The sequence below is a fragment of the Dermacentor variabilis genome, chromosome 1 (genome assembly GCF_050947875.1).
Source record: "Dermacentor variabilis isolate Ectoservices chromosome 1, ASM5094787v1, whole genome shotgun sequence".
In the NCBI taxonomy this organism is placed as follows: Eukaryota; Metazoa; Arthropoda; class Arachnida; order Ixodida; family Ixodidae; genus Dermacentor; species Dermacentor variabilis.
Genome location: NC_134568.1, coordinates 240365487 through 240384615, shown reverse-complemented (window position 1 = coordinate 240384615; position 19129 = coordinate 240365487). Strand labels below are relative to the sequence as shown.

The following is a 19129-nucleotide window of genomic DNA, read 5'->3' as shown; positions in this document are numbered from 1 at the left end:
ATGGACAATCTCGTGTCAAAAGCAGCGAACAGTCGCTTGCTCTCGCATCGCAATATCGTCATCGAAGGCAGTTGGCCGACCAACGCTATTGGCTGATTGTGTGATCGCGAGAACGTTCTTAGCAATACATAGCTGCATATTTTGACTTAATTAAATAAACTATATATATATATATATATCTGTCTGCTGTCTGAAAAAGACAAAAAATAATTTCCTCTTTGCATTGCGCTTAGCTACGTGTCCTGTGCGTGACCTCCGAAATGGCAGCGCCGTGATGCGTCTATAGCTTAGTGTTATTACGGTGCGACGAGCCCTTTCGCCACCGCGATATTCAACTTTTGGCCGGGGCTTTGCCGTCTTGGTTTCTCCGCTGCGGAGCTTCCAGCGCGCTAGCAGAGACGAAAAGAGGGAGAAAGCCGGGTTTCGGTGCGATAAGTCCAGCTATAGTTGAAGGATTAAAAAAGTTTTGCGGCATGATATTCGTGGGGCGACGTACTTTAACAGTGAGGCCATTCTACGATTAGTTAGAAAAGTGTTTCAGGGCCCCTTGAAGAGCAGAGCTCACAAGAACACCTACTAACTACACCGACGCTGCAAATGGGGAAATACAGCTTGTTTTACTTTACGTTGAATACGGGTGAAATATAGCAGTGAAATAGGCTGTATTGCACGTAAACTGCTGCAGAGAACGGAAGGAGGTACCGCAAGACATACCAGGCTGTGTTTGTATATTAGAGAAACTTATGACCACACCTAATTTCTGATTGCTTTTCTTTTAAGGCTTGCCGCTAAAGAGTACGAAAAATAAACAGTGTTATCGTGCAAGCAAAAATCCCAAGGGATCAAATTCCTTCCCTGGCTTTGCTATTGATAGGCATACCTATCATTGTCAAATGACCTTGACGAAGATAGGTCCATTTATTTAAATGTAGGCCAGCCTTTCTGAGGCACCTTATCCATCTTTGCAAGTTTTATACCACACTGTGTTACTCCACTTGCCGGCCCTCCTTCTTGATTTTAGATCTACAAACACTTATACCACGCATGAACTGTGTGCGGCAAGCGCAAGCACAACTGATCATGTTCAAACTATGTGCGTACGGACCAGTATTTTGTCTCTTTACCTTTCATTTTCCGTTCTTCTTATCATATGTCGCAACGTTTCTGGCGTTAACGGCGACGTCCGGTGCCAGTGTCTAAAGGCAAGAAGAATGAAAAATTTAATGGACCGTTAGAAAACACGGCCTCTGTGTCACCAATAGAACAGGAACGAAGTACGCGCTACAAACCCTGTGCAGCTCCACTGCCCTGTATACGTGCGGCTGTTGTCGCCTCTTCCATAATGCCTCATTCTCACAGCCGTCAAACGTTCCGTCGCGTCACTGTCACGCAAAAAAAAAAAAAAAAAGAAAACGCACAGCATGCGCGACGGAGCAGTGTTCGAACAGACCACTGCGGTGGTGACGTCAACAGCAGAACGGTTTTGTATAGTGTTGACTGACCGGTCCCCCCCCTCCCCCCCCGTGTTCGCCAAAACCTAAATATAATCTACAGTATGCATTGATTCACTTAAATAACTTTTAAAGAATGTTAAAACTGTTAAATATATCACCGAAACCCACAGCTCAGTATTCGATGTGCCACACGTGGAACGCAGACGTAAGGAAAGCAGCAGCCCCTGCTTGTCCCAGCGTCATCTCTGTAAGATGGCTGTATTTAGCAACGGCTTCTTAATTACTGATTGGTCCATTCTGTAGGGGCGGGGCTCCGTCGCCGTGCTGGCGACAGAAAGGTAGAGCACCGCTTTGCGTCGCCGGCAACCTGTTATATTGTGATAGCGATCACATGGACATTCCACGCTGTAGTGTTCAGGACTATTCGGCACTTTTGCTAGTGCGCAGTGATGCGGAAGAAATACAGAGTTATTTAGGTGCGTTTATAAAAATCAGAGCAACCTTTATATATATATATATATATATATATATATATATATATATATATATATATATATATATATATATATATATATATATATATATATATATATAGAGAGAGAGAGAGAGAGAGAGAGAGAGAGAGAGAGAGAGTTGATAACCTGCGTAACGGCAGTCAGTGCGTCCACATGCACACAATCAGCACACGGGTATGAACGGGCTGAAACAGTCCCGTGTTGTGAGGCTCACGGTTCGGTCGTCACGGCACTGTGGGTTCCCCCGTGCTCGAGCTGGCTGCGACGACGACACGCTCAGGCCCCGTTCAGCACGGTTCTCGGGCTCGGCACGCTCAGGAGCCGCAGCGGCAGTAGCCAGGGGACGCCTTGTTCCGCGCGGCCCTGGCGTCCGGCTCGGATGCCGCTCGCGACCGACGTGCTACAGTCGCACGTCCAGCACGGCCTGGGTGCCCAGCTCATACGCCGCTCGCAATCCACGTGCGGCGGTCGCACGTGAGGACCGCGTCTAGCACAGCAACATCCGTGCCAGACTGGAACGCTGCTCGGCACAGCTCAGGCGCGGCAGCTCAGGGACCGGCGGCCCTCGGGTCAGCCAGCGTCTCGAGCACTGACAGCAGGAGCCCTGGTTCCTCGGTCGTCCTCGTCCATACTCGGCTCCGCGATCCTCCGCACCTTGTTACGGACGTCTCGCCTGGCAGGAATTCTCGCCTCGTTCAACCCAGGAGCTCGGAACTGCTGCCCGCCTGGTTCGAACACTGCGAGATCGCCCTCTTCCCCTGTGCTCGTGCACCCGTTCTCTTCGTTCTTCACGGAGCTTGGGTGGCCGCTCCGATCTTCTAGCGGCACCCCGCGGCGCTTACATCTGACATAGGCGCATTTCTGCCGTCGGCGTCGCCGTCGCCGTCAGGTTCCGTATAAAGTTCAATGGTGATCAAATCGTCGCCGCGCGCCACATGCTGTATGTACGAGCGAAAGCGTGCGAGGGTGAGCGTGCGAACGCGGCTCAATCTCGCGTGCACGAGAGAGGTAGGGGGGGCGGGAACGCGCCCTCTTCGTCCAGCACGAGGTACGGGGGTGAGGCGAGAGAGGGGGAGGTGGGGGGGGGCGTTCTTCTCTGGCACCTGTTGCTGACGGCGCGGCCGTGCGGGCGCCTTATCTCGAAAGCGATTGGCGACGTGGCCAGAATGTGCGCCCGTGCGAGCCTCATCTTCAAAGCGATCTGCGAGGTTTGCAGAGTGCGCATTATGCTGGTAGCTTCGTATGCACTGTGCTTTCGACGTTTCGTTCGCGCTGAAGTGAGAGATACACGAAAGTCAATTAATTCGCTGCTGCTGCCGCGATTCCTCACTCCAGCGTTTTGACAGAGTTTCCGCGGTCAGCGAGCGAGATGTGTTCATGTTTACCTATGCGCGCGTGACACCGTGCTTGTTGATTTAGTTAGTAAGCGAATGTTTATGTTTACACGTTCGATAAATGTACTATCCTTACTTCGTATAGCTATGTGCTAATCTGCTATCACAATCAGTGATTCGCCTTTCGGGTGAAACTGCGAATGTTGGGGGAGAAAACGATTCGGAAACCCTTTCCCTTGACGAAAACCGGTACCGTGACTGTGACGCGACGGAGCGTTTGACGGCGGTGTGAATAAGACCTAAGGACATAACGGAATCCTGCTCAGGTTGTCGGCTGACGCAACAGGCTGTCAGCTATTGAGCACGACGCAATATAGGAGGGAAAGGCGGCCACACAACGCTCCCTGTGTTCTACTCAGCGCTGCCCGAGGTGCCCGTCAAGCGCTGATAAGGGTATATAAATAACGACGCACTGAACTCCCCGCCAAGTAAGGCGCTCGTTGAGTGCTTGTGTTGCGAAAGTGTGAACGCCACCATGCCACAATCCGCGCAAAATTGGAATAAAATAATGGAGTCAGCTTTTGGGAATTAGACCACGTGCCAATGAGCAGATCCATGCCTGCTCAGCGACCGGGGTATTTCTGTCATTGGGCACATTGTTCATGTGTGCTGACGGTTTGTTTATCGAGGAAGCCATCGTTCCTTCTGTAGATATTTTCATCGCGGATAGTTTTCCAATGGCTTGCTCTTGTACGGGCTCATTTTACTAGCGCTTTTGCGAGATTGCTCAACCATTGGCGAGCAGAACTGTTTTTCGCTGCACTGCTACCGCTCATTGTACTTTAAATGTTTCCTGCTATTGTGAAAGGCGATATTACCTAGGCAGCGTTGCGCTACATGTGGTGCAGTGAGGATGTAATACGGCGTTAGAATGGGGCAAAAAGGTTGCCCACGTTTATAGCTGTGCAGCAATTTACGTAATATTTCCTTTCTTAAAATATCGCCCGCTTGTCGCCCCTCGGCATTCAATGTGACAAAACGAACATGCATCGAAATGTACAAGATTGTAGCCGTCGGCACAACAGAGTGCTCACTGTTCATTTTTTCTCTTTCTCTCTCGCTCCTACAGACTCGGAGCTGGCGTACAGCGGCCAACAAGGCGGAACGTCTACACTGAGTCAGTTCTGTGCCATTTGTGGTGACCGGGCGACCGGAAAACACTACGGTGCCGCCAGCTGTGATGGCTGCAAAGGATTTTTTCGACGCAGCGTCCGCAAGAACCAACGGTACTCGTGCAGTTTCAACCGGAGCTGCGTTGTGGACAAAGACAAAAGAAACCGGTGTCGCTACTGCCGCCTCAAAAAGTGTTTTCGTGCCGGGATGAAAAAAGAAGGTACGTATCGGGAGACAAAGGAATCCCTCACGCGCACCGCGTGTGTGGAGCCTCAGCGAGAGGAGCTCTCTGCTCTTCTCTCGCGGCTCACCTGATAGCGCTTCGGAAGCTGTAGTCGTCCGCGATCAGCTTTCAGTGTGTTGCAGCACTATGATATCTGCAGCCGAGACGCACATCGAAAGCCCAAGGGAAGCTTCCCACGCTGCGGCGTACGCAGAGCGCGGTGGCATGTTTTATACTTACTTGATGACGCCACCAACGTCGGCTTGTGGTGCAAAACTATCTCGCGCAGCACGGGAAGTTTGTAAGCGCAGCGCGGGAACTTTTATTCAATGGAGTAAGGGAGAAAGAAGGGAAAGGCATTATTAATATACTGGAGAGGTTTACACTTCATCAGAGTGAGTTGGACGTTCGTTTAACGCCAAGAAGGAAGTTTTGAACAAGGAAAAAAGGTAAGACGAAGCTCAAGTAAAAGATTGATCTTATTCCACGCTATACATTCACCGCATTTTGTTTACTGTTTGTCACAGGGTTCACTCTTGGGGCGAACACGCAAGCGAGCTGTTTGAAGTGCTCTGCCCGTTATCCATGTCAAGGAGGAAGTACTACCTGCGGAAAGATACTAAGTACAGCTGGGCGGTCTCACCAAACTTGTGACAGTTTTGTGCTTTCGCCCATCAACAAAGTTGTAAAAGCCACTTGCACAGCTCGCGCATGAGGCGGGATTGTGCCATTTAATTAGCTGCTCTCGTGTGCTGCGTTGGAAACCCGATTCCATCGTATAGGAGGCGGAGGATGAAAAGGAAGAAAGGAAAGGTAGGGAGGTCAACTAAACGCACGTTCGGTTTGCTACCCTACACAGGGGAAGGGGTTTAAGGGAAGAAAAGAAAGGAGAAGGAGGGAAGGAGGCACTATCGGTCTGAGTACATGCGGATGTCCATAATTTCATGCCTATAATCGGTCACTGAGGCCAGCCGCTTTCATGAAATGTAGCATTGCTCGCGTCGCTTTGTAAGCCTGCGACGCATGGGGCTATGGTCCGAGAATCTTATTCTCTGAATATGGTCTGTTATCTAATCGGTTTAACACCCTCTGAAGAACGTCGCGTTCGTTGTCATAGAGATCAGGAAAACACAACACGTGCTCAATCGTCTCTTCACAGTTGCACGAGTTACAGATCGGTGTGGCGGACTGGAATGACTAGGCCTTTGTAAAAGCCACCCCTAACGAGAGGCGGCACAGTAAAGTTGCATCACGGCGGGAGAAGTTCAATCGTATGAGTGTTAGAAAAGCTAGGCAACAAGATTCTTTCTTTGCCGCATTTGAACAGTATTCAAATCTAGCAAAGAAATAACAGTGAACAGATTTCCGACGGAAACTTTTGAAGATTGTCTTTATGCAAAAGAACCATAATGTGTTACGAGTAGAAAAACAATTCTGAATGACAGGACGAAGAGAGGGACACAGACCACAGCGCTGACTAACAACCAAGTGCCTTTATTCTTTCAGTCGGCACATATATACTCTACCACTATCGCGAAACACAGAAATACTAATAATCAGCTTCGTCGAATTGCTATGTGCTTTCCTGTGGCGCCGTGAGTGCGAGCGTTGTTCTTTATGGTGTGTGACAGCCCACAGACTTTATTTAGTCCATTAGCGCGTGTGTCACTCACAAGCTGTTCAATTAATTGATGTTTCAGTTCACGCTTCTCAGTACTGTGGAAATTGGAATTCTGATAAGTGCTAAATGGTACACGAGTGCATTTTGCCACAGATTCTAATCAGCTCCGTCGAATTGCTATGTGCGTCTCCTGTAGCACCATGAGAGTGAGTGTTGTCCTTTATGGTATGTGACAGTCCACACGCTTTATTTAATACAGTAGCACATATGTCACTCACAAGCTGTTCCTGTATGCGTGGTGACTTCAATAACAGCATAGCTACTAGTAAGTTGGTGAAGATGACTGATTTTAGTCCACAATGTGAACAAAATATGTCCGATGTGCAGGTGATTAAAAGCTTGTAGCTGAGTCGAGCAGCTGAGTGTGCGAAGATATACGTATAGTAATACCCACAGATGCAATCAACACAACAATGCCAGATAGTGTGGCTGTGACAGAGCCATCAATGTGGAAGTGATTTATATTGCTCCTGAACTTCGGCACTCGCGATTCGTTGAATTCAACCTAATTTGGCCCATAATATAAACAAAAGCTGCCGACTGAACAGCTGGTTAAAGGGTTCTATCTAAGATGTAGTGGCTGAGCGTGGCGACTTTAGTGACTGCATGACAACTCGCGAGGCAGTGAAGATAATTAACCCGTGTGCTTAGATTTAGGTGCACGTTAAAGAACCCCAGGTGGTCAAATTTCCGGAGTCCTCCACTACGGCGTGCCTCATAATCAGAAAGTGGTTTTGGCACGTAAAACCCCAAATATTATTATTATGAAGATAATTAATTTGGTTCAAAATGTAACACTGAGCAGCTAGTTAAGCGCACATAACTGAAGTCCAGTGGCTGAGTGCGTCAAGATAATACCCACAAGACAGAGTCCTCTCAAGGAATGGCAGATAGTGTGGCTGTGACAAAGTTATCAGTGTAGATGTGATTCCTTTTGCTCTTGAACTCAGGCACTGAAGTGGTGATTTACCAAGAAGTGAGTTTCCCACGGTGGTTCTGTCGGCACACAAGGGCTGCACTGCTCTAGTGGGAGTCAGCTGTGTATACTCATGACCGCATATTCAAACAAGCGGATGAACTGGAGTTCGCGTTTGGTCGGCGCCCATGGAAACACTTAGTTTGAATTAAAAGATAGGATTTTTCCTTAGGGGTGCTCGGAATTGTTAGCCACCTATTGAAGTAGCTTAACATGCACTGAAATCTCACTACGTGAGTGTTTTGCCGCCTCTAACGACATGATGCCGGTTGAGTCGAAAGTGAACTGGCCACCTTATGCTGCGCACTTGAATGACATAGCTACCGCATTGCCGAGGTGGGCCTACGCCGCAATAAGAGAACATTAAATCGAATAGCTTTCGTTGACTCTTTCGTCCATTTTTTGGCTGGTTGGTGGTCTGTGGTCGATGGTCGGACTCGCCAAGGAAACCCCTCGCTCTCTCGTTCACTCGTTGGTTTGCGCGCTCTCTCTCGTTCGCTCACTCTCCCTCGTTCGTTCACTCTCTCGTTCGGTCGCTCGCTCATTCGGGCTATTCGCTTACATTGACAATCATCGTCGATCGTTTCTGCACAACGGTGCTTTTGAATAAGGCCATATCCTTCCGAACGATTAGGTCAAGAATTGATGCAGTATCTTTTTTTTCAGAAGCATGCGTTGCCACACAATTGCTGAAGTACGTATATACATTTATGAAATGCAATAATAAACAGAGAATTTGCCAAGGCAATATCTCGTCCCAAATATTGAACCTACTAGAAACGTTTCCGGAAAAAAAAATTTGGTGAAGTTATATCAAGGATAGGCAGCACTGATAGTACGTTACATGACGTTTCAACTTTGCGACACGCTATCCAATGCATATGTCCTTTCAAGAGAACCACAAACACCTGCCCTGTGAGGGGACGAAAGTGAACTGCACTGGAAACGAAAAGACCCGAGCGCCTCCATATGCACAGTAGCTTCAGAAATTGTTGACTCACGTTTTCTCTTAACCATGGGGCGCGCGTGCTGCCTTAAGCTACAAAACCACAGCTATCTTGGTGAGTGCAATGAACAAAGTATCCCTGTAGCACACATCAACCGAACCGCACACAACATGCATAGTGTATGGTGCATGAACAACATATTTATAAATATTACGAGTACAGGAGAACTACTGATAAGAAAACATTATTATTGTGTTTCGAGATAGTGGTAGAGTATATATATGCTGACTGAAAGAATAAGGACACTTGGTTGTTAGTCAGCGCTGTGGTCTGTGTCCCTCTCTTCGTCTTATCATTTAGTGCTGTTTTTCTCCTCGTAACACATTATCGTTCTTTTGCACGAAGAGAAGCTTCTAGAGTTTACGTCGGAAGTATGCTCGCAGTTCTTTATTTGCTGTATTTGAATACCGTTCAAATGCGACGAAGCAAAGAATCTTGTTCCCTAGCTTTTCTAACATTCATACGATTGAATCGGGTTTCCAACGTAGCACACGAGAGCAACTACTTAAATGGCACAATCACGCCTCATGTGCAAGCTATGGTGAAATGCACCCGTGTACCATTTAACACTTATCAGTACTCCACTTTCCACAGGGCTGAGAAGCGTTAACTGAAACATAAGTTGAACAGCTTGTGAGTGGCACACGTGCTAATGTACTAAATAAAGCCTGTGGGCTGTCACACACCATAAAGGACAACGCTCACACTCACGGCGCCACAGGAAAAGCACATAGTAATTCGACGGAGCCGATTAGAATCTGTGGCGAAATGCACTCGTGTACCATTTAACACTTATCAGAACTCCACTTTCCACAGGGCTGAGAAGCGTTAACTGAAACATTAATTCATTTCTCTGCAGATTTCGAAGACATATTCCTCGAAACTGGCGCTAGGGACAGGCTTCGTGCTCAATGAATATAGCTCCATTACTGCTCAGCTCTAAAGATAATCATTGCAAAGTTAATTAGGGAACTTTTGTTGTAACTAATATTGTAGTTTCTCTTGCAAGTGCTGTGCACATTATGAAGTGCAGCAGCTGACGTAACGCAATTTCGATATACGGGGTGTTTTCTTTAATGCCATATAGAATTTTTATGAATTGCCTGTGGCAGATAGCGTAATTTTAGTCCTTGAGCGGGATTTTTTGAAGCGACGGACATTAGTGAAACAAAAAATTGAATTCTATAATCGTTTAATTAACAAGAAATCACTAATGAACTTTTAGATTATTTACTTTACGGCACATATTACAATTTACGAATTGTCGCCAGCGAGCTTGGAAGGCTTGCGCACTTGGTACGAATTCTAAAGATCGCGCGGGTTTGGAGATATGCGCCCTGTAACTTGCTACAAAAATGAGCTATTGTTCGATTTCTTTTTTTTATTTAAGAAACCGCCGTTTCATGCATTGAAGCATAAAAATACCTGGAGCGCCCATATATTTCGTCGTACATTTTGGGAATGAATATCTCAAATTTGTGTCATCCTCAAAATTTGTTCCAAGTGGATACGCCTTGGAAGCTCACTGGCTGCAATTCGTAAATTGCAATATGTGCCGTAAGGTAACTAAATTAATAGATAATTAGTGAATGTTTGTTCACGTTGAAATGGTCAGGGGCAAGTTGTCAAAGGTTGTTGGTATCGTGTCCCGACTGTGATATTTCCTACCGAAGCGTGTTAAGCAAATGCTGTACAATGCACTGTTCTCTTCAGTCGTTAATTAGTGCATCTGGATCTGGGCCACCACGTCATTTACCAATATCAGACGGCTGCACATGCTTCAGAAGAGTATTGTTCGAAATATTGCTAACGCTTCGAGATTTGAGCATACCCCACCGATCTTTGCGTCATTTGGCATCACCCCCCTTCCCCAACTGCATGAAAATGTACTATTAAGGCGGTATAAAGCAAGTATAAGACAGAATAATACATTTATGTTAGACCTGGCAATTTTGAAATGCAAGGAACTTAAGTATGCTACCCGCACTGGCTTCACGTGGTTTGTGCCTAAAACGCGAAGGAATTATGGTCGCCAAATGCTTAGCTACATTATTCCACCGACGTTAAATAACGCGCTGTGAATTGATGTAAATTGATGTACTGCTGAAACTTTTGTCATAGTGCTTTGTGCTTGCTTTTGTTTTGCCTGTAATGTTCAAATACCGTTTCATTTGTGTCAATGTTAGTATTGCGAATGCTTTACACATGCTATATGATACACTGTGATGCTGTTGCCAAATCTTTGTAGGGTGCGTCGACCTCTGTTAAGCCTTTCTTCTGGCTTTTTGTAGACGCACCCAACATCCTCATGATGATGATGTTGAATAAAAAAGTGAATTGAATTCAATTGATTAGTCGATTATGCATTTCCATTTTTTGTGCATGTCCACCTCTTTGAATAATTCAGCTCAATGACTAGAATTATGCTACCTGCCACAGGTGATCTAGAAAAATTCTGTATGATGTAAAAAGAAAAAGACCCTGTATAAGCCCAGAATATCTTTTTTCATGATTATTCTTAATCCGGTAGATCGGTTGTTTCTGCGAAGACTGTAAGTAAAACTTAAAGATACCCGTTTTCAAATAAAAGGACAGTTCCTTCGGATACAGGTCGTCAGTAGTGTGGACCACGGGATGACGGGGGATATGAAGTAATTACTTGCTAATAAACAAAAATTTATTGTTTAACCTTTGAACATTTTGTTTCATCGGGTTCATCGTAATTGGGCAATTGAAGCGAGCTCTAGGGGGGGGGGGTACAAACCATATAAACTTTTGGACCTGGAAAGATGCGATTATCCGCGGCACTGTGACACAGCGAAATTCAGATATCAGAGCACGCGAAACCGAAACTGGGAGGCTGCCGTGAGTGCAAAGCGTCGAGGCTACGTTCTGCTTACGTCGCCCAGCCGAGGGCAGCGAGCGGGCTGCGGTTCGGGTTCCTCGCTGTCGCAGCGTGCTGGGTGCCCGCTGCTGGTTGACGTGAGGAGAACGTCGCACCGAGGCTTTGCACTTACTGCAGCCTCTCAGTTTCGGTTTCGCGTGCTCCGTTTCGCATGGTTTCACTTGCTGAGCTAACCGTCCACGTGGCTGATTAGGTAGAGTGCAGCACCGAGCATGCGCAGGTTGACGGCTCGGCTCTAACAGGAGGCAAAAGTGGACGTTTCATCAGCTTTCATTTCCATTTCTTTTTTCATGAAGAATACAAACTTGATCACAAATGTGACCTTCAGCTAATAATTACTTATACAGTTCAATAAACAAAGCAGCTAATTCTCCTTTGCTTTCCTTCCTGGCCTTGCTTTTTTGTTAGCGTAATTTGTTGTTACATGTAGATATCAAGTTAGGCAATGTTATGTCAATGGTATCATTATCATCGGCCTATTTTTATGTCCACTGCACGACAAAGGCCTCTCCCTGCGATCTCCAATTACCGCCGTCTTGCGCTAGCGGATTCCAACTTGTGCCTGCAAATTTCATAATTTCATCACTGGTATATTTAACGCTTATTAATGTTCCTGTTTAACTGGGGATATCAGAATATTTAACTACGCAGTTTGAGCGGCAATTTTGTTGCAAATAGAGGGCAGCTAGCTTATAGCGTCACCAGTCAATCGTAATATCGCTTGTCAGCCTGTAGTCGAACATTTATTGCAAGAAGAGGGCGACGTGAGCTAGTTGGTTGAAATTTATCATCGGAACGATAGTAACACCGCGAGCGCGTTCACTTCTTATGTGTATGTACGGACACGGCGTTTTCTTTAAATAAAGAAAATAAGTTGCGAATAAGACACTTTTCGTGTAGCTTGCGCTGTGTATTCTTGCGCTTTTTAATACGTATGGCCCATTTGCAGAGCGAATTTTTGCGTGGATACAGGGATTTGGAGGTGAAAATCCATCACCATCATCATCATCATCAGCCTATTTTATGTCCACTGCAGGACGATGGCTTCTCCATGCGATCTCCAATCACCCCTGTCCTGCGCCAACCGATTTCAACTAGCGCCTACGAATTTCTTAATGTGATCATCCCACCTAGTCTTCTACCGTCCTCGACTGCGCTTCCCTTTTCTTGGCACCATTCTGTAACCCTAATGGTCCACCGGTTATCTAACCTACGCATTACATGACCTGCCCAGCTCCATTTCTTTCTCTTAAAGTCAATTAGAATATAGGCTATCCCTGTTTGCTCAGTCATCCACACCGCTCTCTTCCTGTCTCTTAACGTTACGCCTAACATTCTTCGTTCCGTCGCTTTTCGCGCAGTCCTTACCTTATTTTCGAGATTCTTTGTCGCTCTCCAAGTTTCTGGCCCATATGTCAGCACTGGTAGAATGCATTGATTATACACCTTTCTTTTCAATGATAGTGGTAAGCTCCCAGTCATGATCTGGCAATGTCTTTCGTATGCACTCCAACCCATTTTTATTCTTCTGTAAATTTTCTTCTCAGGATCAGGGTCCCCTGTGAGTAATTGACCTAGTTAAGCGTACTCCTTCACAGACTCTAGAGGCTGATTAGCCATCCTGAACTCTTGTTCCCTCGCCCGGCTATTGATCATTATCTTTGTCTCTGCATATTAATCTTCAACTCCACTCTTATACTCTCTCTGTGAAGGTCCTCCATCATTTGGTGTAACTCGTCTCCAGTGTTCCTCACGAGGACAATGTCATCTGCAATTTGAAGGTTGCTGAGATATTCGCCGTTGGTCCTCACTCCTAAGCCTTCCCAGTTTAATAGCTTGAATACTTCTTCCAAGCACGCATTGCAGAGATTGTCTTCTTGTCTGACCCCTTTCTTTAAAGGTATCTTCCTACTTTTCTTGTGTAGAATAAGATAGCTGTGGAATCTCTGTAGATATGTTCCAAGATATTTACGTGAGCGACCTGTACTCCTCGATTACGTAATGCCTCTATGACTGCTGGTATCTCTTCTGAATCAAATGCTTTGGTAATCTATGAAAGCTATATAGAGAGGCTGATTGTACCCTGTGGATCTCTCGATAACCTGATTAATGACATAGATGTGATCCATTCTAGAGTATTCCTTCCTGAAGCCAGCCTGTTCCCTTGGTTGACTAAAGTCCAGTGTTGCCCTCATTCTATTGGAGATTATCTTGGCGAATATTTTATATAATATTGGAAGTAAGCTAATGGGTCTATAATTTTTCGGTTATTTAACGTCTTTCTTGTGGTGTATTAGTATGATGTTTGCATTCTTCCACTTCCCTGGGACCCTTGAAGTCTATCGATAGACAGTTCGTATATAGGGCCGCTAGCTTTTCAAGCATTTTGTCTCCACCATCTTTGATTAAATCGAGTGTAATTGCATCTTCTCCAGCCGTTTTCCGCTTTTCATGTCTTGCAAGGCTCTTCTAACTTCATCGCTAGTTATAGAAGGAGCCTCTGTACCCTGTTCATTACTACTTCGATTGGAGCTATCGGGGCTGCTTTGGGTACTGTACAGGTCAGTATAGAATTTTTCCGCGGCTTTTACTATATCTGCGGGACTGCTGATGATATTACCCTGCCTATCTTTCTGTGCATGCGTCTTGGTTTGTCCGATGCCTAGTTTCCTTCTCACCATTTACAAGCTGTGTTAGAAGACGAAGAAGTGGCTCTTGTGCGGAACCCCGTTTACCACTGCTCTCATTTTACGAGTATTTTTGCGTGCTTTCGGAAGACGCCGCTCCCGAGACCTTCGGCGATGGAAGCGGAGTCAGCTAGACGTCCGGAAGAGATAGACGTCACAGCGTCAAGCGCTCCGAGGAAGCGCAATCACCTCATGGGCGACACAGGCAGCGAGGACACCCTGCTGTACTGCTCTGCTTCAGAATATCGGATGACAGTGATTACTTGACAGTTATGAGGCAAAAACGAAAAGGCGAATCGTCACTCGCCCCTCGTCTTCAACAAGGACGACGACGATGGCCGAGATATCGACCAACGACCTGAATTGGCTAAACAGGCAAGCCATGTCTGTCACACTCACTAGATGCTCTTGTTCCGGATGAGATTACACATGTGAGAATTAACACCCGTAAGAACATTCTTGCGGTCGATGTCAAGGACGGAGCAGCGCTGGATATCTTGAGAACAGTCAAAGTGATGGGCGAGATTAATGTTCGCGGCATAATACCACAGGACAGCGATACTTCATCAGGCGTGATTTATGATCTCGATGAGTCAATCAATGACAACGATCTGCCTATTTTGGTTAAACGCGCCACAGCAGATGTCACTATTATTGAAATCCGTCGCCTAGGAAACTCACGTTGTGTTAGTATGACCTTCAAGGGAGGAAGCTTGCCGCCACACGTGAAAGTTGGATTTTTTCGTCATCCAGTGCGACCGTTCGTTCCACGACCACTTCAGTACCGTAATTGTTTGAAGATAGGGCATGTCAACGGCATTTGCAAAAATTCGACCGTGTGCCCAAAATGCTCTGCGCACCACAGCGCTGATGCTTGCCGTGTGACTGATTTAAAAAGTGCGAATTGCTCTGGTCCTCATGAAGCATAGTCGAAAGAGTGCCCCGAGACACAAAACAGAGCTGAAAGTCCTGAAACAAATCGTGAGAGACAACTCAACGCACAGAGAGAGACCGCCGCCAAAGTGAGACGGCGTCGTGCCCGCCGCATACGATCTTCGTCTACTACAAATACTGAGACCGTCGTAAGAAAGACGCTACGTCCAACAGCTGGTGCTCCCAAGACGCTCAGCCACACTAGCAACACTATGTCTGGTGACGCATTGAATACGTATACTGCAAATCCCAGGCCTGTACTTCCGGTATTAAGTCCTCCAACAGAACAAAAATGGACGGTGGACTACCAACGCACCATTGACGGCACGGATTGCGTGCGAGGTCCAAGACAAGCAAGTAATCGCTATAATCAAGTTTCTAACGAAAGTCATTGGCGTGTTGATAAATGGCATGCAGACGTTATCGGCTCGGGGTGCAGTGTAAGTGCTGGACGATCTGGATCCGGTTCTTGCGAGCCTCGAATAGTAAGCACAATGGCTCTACCACATCAGCCGTTCTTCAGACAACTCAAGGAAGCCTCTATTATGCAATGAAATGCTCGTGGACTGAAATCCCATATTGCTGATTTCCGCCATTACATTTTCGCCAATCGGTTCCCCATTATTGTCGTATGTAAACCGAATCTACAGAAACCCGTCCGGATCTCAGGCTATGAACCTTATGTGTTATCGACTTGTAATGAAATTAGCAAAGTGATTTTTTGAAATCAGCGAACTGACTTACATTATTCATTCAGTGCTGCCACGTGACAGTAATCAGTATGTCTGTTTGACCCTGAAAAAGCACAAACTTTCATTTACTCTAGTGGGCGCTTACCTTTGTCCATCAAGTCGTTTCGACAGACAGAGACTGAGTGACATTATAGATGCGACTGCTGGTCCATGGAGTGTTGTTGGGGGCTTTAACGCACATCATTCACTTTGGGGAAGCGCCAAAGTAAATTGCAAAGGAAGAAACCTCGTTTCCTTTCCCTGTGACCATGAACTTTTCTGTCTAAACGATGGCAGTCCCACGTTTCTGCGCGGCCGGACGTACAGTAGTTGTTTAGACTTGGCTTTTGTCTCGCCATGCCTCACTCACCGCGTCCTTTGGTTCGCAGATACAGAAACCCACGGAAGCGACTACATTCCTACCTACCTGAAGGTTAAGGGCCTAACCAAAGCCGTTTCATCCAATTTTAAACAAACAATAGACTGACCTGTGTTTAAATCACTTATGGAAGATTCATGGCACGAAGGCTTTTCGTCCACATTAGAAATTCAGATCGCCAAGGCTATGCAGGATGCTATGGGTTCATTTCGGCCATTGGAAAAATACACAGAGATTTTGATGCGGAAATACAGATTTTCCGTGCAATCTTCCGGGGAGCGGAGTGACGGTACAGACGGACTAAATCGGTTTACGACCTTAGAGAGGCCAGACGTATTCAAAAGGAAAAGAAAATTCTACGTCGTCTTGCTATGTTGCAAAATCAACGCTGGAAATCCTTTTGTGATTCTTTCGATCCGCGTAAACCTCTGTCAGCCATCTGGAAAAGAGTCCGCGGACTTCGAACAGCTCCTCAACAGCGCCGTCCATTTAAATCTGTAGCCCTCCATCAAGGACGCCGAGAAGTCGACGTAGCCGAAGATTACTGCGCAAGGATCGTGGGTCCGGCGTTCGCCTATTCACCTTGCGTACCTATTCCTATTGTCCCCCCTTGCTTCCGAGATCCTCGTATGGACGCTCTTTTCTCGGTCGGAGAATTGGAGGCCGCGCTTGCTGCGTGCAGGCGATCTTCGTCAGCAGGACCCGATGGTATCACATACTCTGCGCTTGCAAACCTTAGTAAATAGGCCAGAGATGCTCTTCTTGACCTATACAACGCATCATGGCGTGACGGCCTGGTCCCTACCACGTGGAACTCCAGTCCCCTTGTTCCACTCCTCAAGCCTGGCAAATCTCCACTGGAACTGTCATCTTACCGTGCGATAGCACTAACCAGCTGTGTTGGCAAGGTAATGGAGAGAATGATTCTTACACGGCTAGAGTGGTACGTGGAATTTTACAAAGTCTATCCAGAGGTAATGGCTGGCTTTCGACGTGGACGATCGTCAATAGATAGCGTTATTGACCTTGTAACATATGTACAGCACCAGAAACATCTGAAAAGAATCACTGCGGGCTTATTCCTTGATATTAAAGGTGCGTACGACAATGTCGATCATCATGCGATTCTGGATGCCTTAGAAGCTGCAGGGATTGGTGGACACGCCTTTCGCTGGATACCCAGCTATTTGAACGGGAGATCTTTCTTTATTTTGACTGAAGACGGACCAACGCCATCTAGCTATACCAGTCGTGGGGTACCGCAAGGCGGAATACTCGGCCCGACCCTGTACAACCTGGGGCTCGTTGGACTCGCCGATTCGTAACCGCAAACCGTTCAGCTCTCCGTATATGCAGACGACATTTGCTTATGGGCTTCAGGTGTGACACATGTACAAGTCCGCGCACGACTTCAGAGGGCTTCATCGGCGGTGTCAACGTACCTAAGAAAGCAAGGACTGGAGCTTTCCCCTGAGAATTGTGCACTGGTTGCTTTTACTCGAAAAGCGATGGTCCCGTATGCTTTGCGGATAAATGACCAAACTGTACGATACAGACGAATGCACCGCTTTCTTGGCGTCATCATTGATAGGGTCTTGTCTTGGAGCCCTCAGGTCTCGTACATGACAAAGCGTTTGGCCGCCACCGTGGACTTTCTTGCGTTTCTCAGTGAGAAGTCCTGGGGCGCAACAGTACCATCAATGTTACAACTATATAAAGCACTGTTTTGGGCTTCCTGCGGTACAGCTTACCTGTACTAGGAAATACTAGCACTACAAGTACCCGCAAGCTCCAGAGTGTGCAAGCACGAGCACTCAGAACTTGTCTCAGTGTCCCCAAAATTACGTCATCGATTGCGACATTGGCCATTGCCGGAGACGCTCCTTTGGCAATCCACATAGATACAGATATCCTGAGAGCACACATCCGACACCTGACTCGGACTTCCTCACACCATCTTGCTCGCTTGCCAGAAAAAAGACCACATTCCACTTTTGCCAAAAGTATTGTGAGACATCAGTCCTACTTGCCGTCACAATTTACGCCTGCTACACAATTATCAGAGCCATTGTGGTGTCTGCACCGACCGCAAGTGCAATTGATAATTCCAGGCATCAGAAAGAAAGCTGGAGCGCCGTTGCAAGCTATGAAACAAGCAACTTTGCAACACATTCACAACGTACACAGATTCCGACAACATGTCTACACAGATGGTTCGGTAAAAAACTCAACAGCTCAGCTGCTGCAGTCATCGTTCCGGCAAAATCTGAAGAAATCAAATTAAATACTTCATGTGTGACCATATCGACGGGTGCTGAACTTGCAGTACTCCGTGCTGCACTTGATTTTATTAATCAGGTACCAATACAACAATGGACAGTCTTTAGTGACTCCAAGGCAGCCCTTCAGTGCATACAAAGCCCAATGCATCAGGTACCCAATGAACAAGTGGCCTCAGAAATTCGACACATGTATCTCGCAGCCATGACAAGAGACACAACATAATCTTTCAATGGCTTCCTGAACATTGCAGAGAGAGAGAGAGAGAAACAACTTCATGCAGTCGCCTGCAGAGCGACACCATGACTAAATGGCGCTGTGACGCGGGCCCTGACGTCTTCTCAGCGGGTGGTCTCTACTCAACTCCAGCGCGTGTTACTCCCGCGGTCGGTCGCCCTGAGGGGCAACGTTCCGTCGGTTTCGCGCGGCCTTTGTCTTTCAAGAGCCGCCGAGACCTGCTGGACGGCCCAGGTTTAACTTTCGTGGTCGTAGCATTCCGCCGCAGCCGCGAGTCGCGGCGGAATCGTTGTACTTGTCGAAGCTTCGTCGGGGAACTTGGTGCAATCCTATAGGATCTGCTTCAGGGTGGCCCTCTCGCGCTGGCACACGCGGCACACATCACTCACATATAATTTCGGTTATAGATGAGTCATTAACACTGGGGTGGGTAACGAACTAGTTTGCAATTGTCTTAACAACACCGCCTCCGCTCGGCTCAGCCCCGGGTGCGGGGGTGGGAAAGTCCTTCGAGCCAGGCGGTGGAACTGTGTAAGCTCGTTGAACGTCGTCATGCGGTCCTTGGCTCTACATCACTGTTGGACGGTCGGTTGCAGCGGCGTGGTTGGTTAGCG

The 19129-nt window shown here is 46.9% G+C and overlaps 1 protein-coding gene across 3 annotated transcripts in view; it reads left to right on the top strand.

Annotated features, from left to right (window-relative positions):
• The window catches only part of Hnf4 (Hepatocyte nuclear factor 4), a 209670-nt gene that overhangs the window by 116093 nt on the left and 74448 nt on the right, over positions 1-19129 (top strand). For all 3 annotated transcript variants that reach the window (XM_075672190.1, XM_075672182.1, XM_075672174.1), the window contains exon 2: positions 4433-4696. In XM_075672190.1, coding sequence (XP_075528305.1) covers positions 4433-4696 — 264 coding nt within the window. The remainder of the gene's footprint in view (positions 1-4432; positions 4697-19129) is intronic.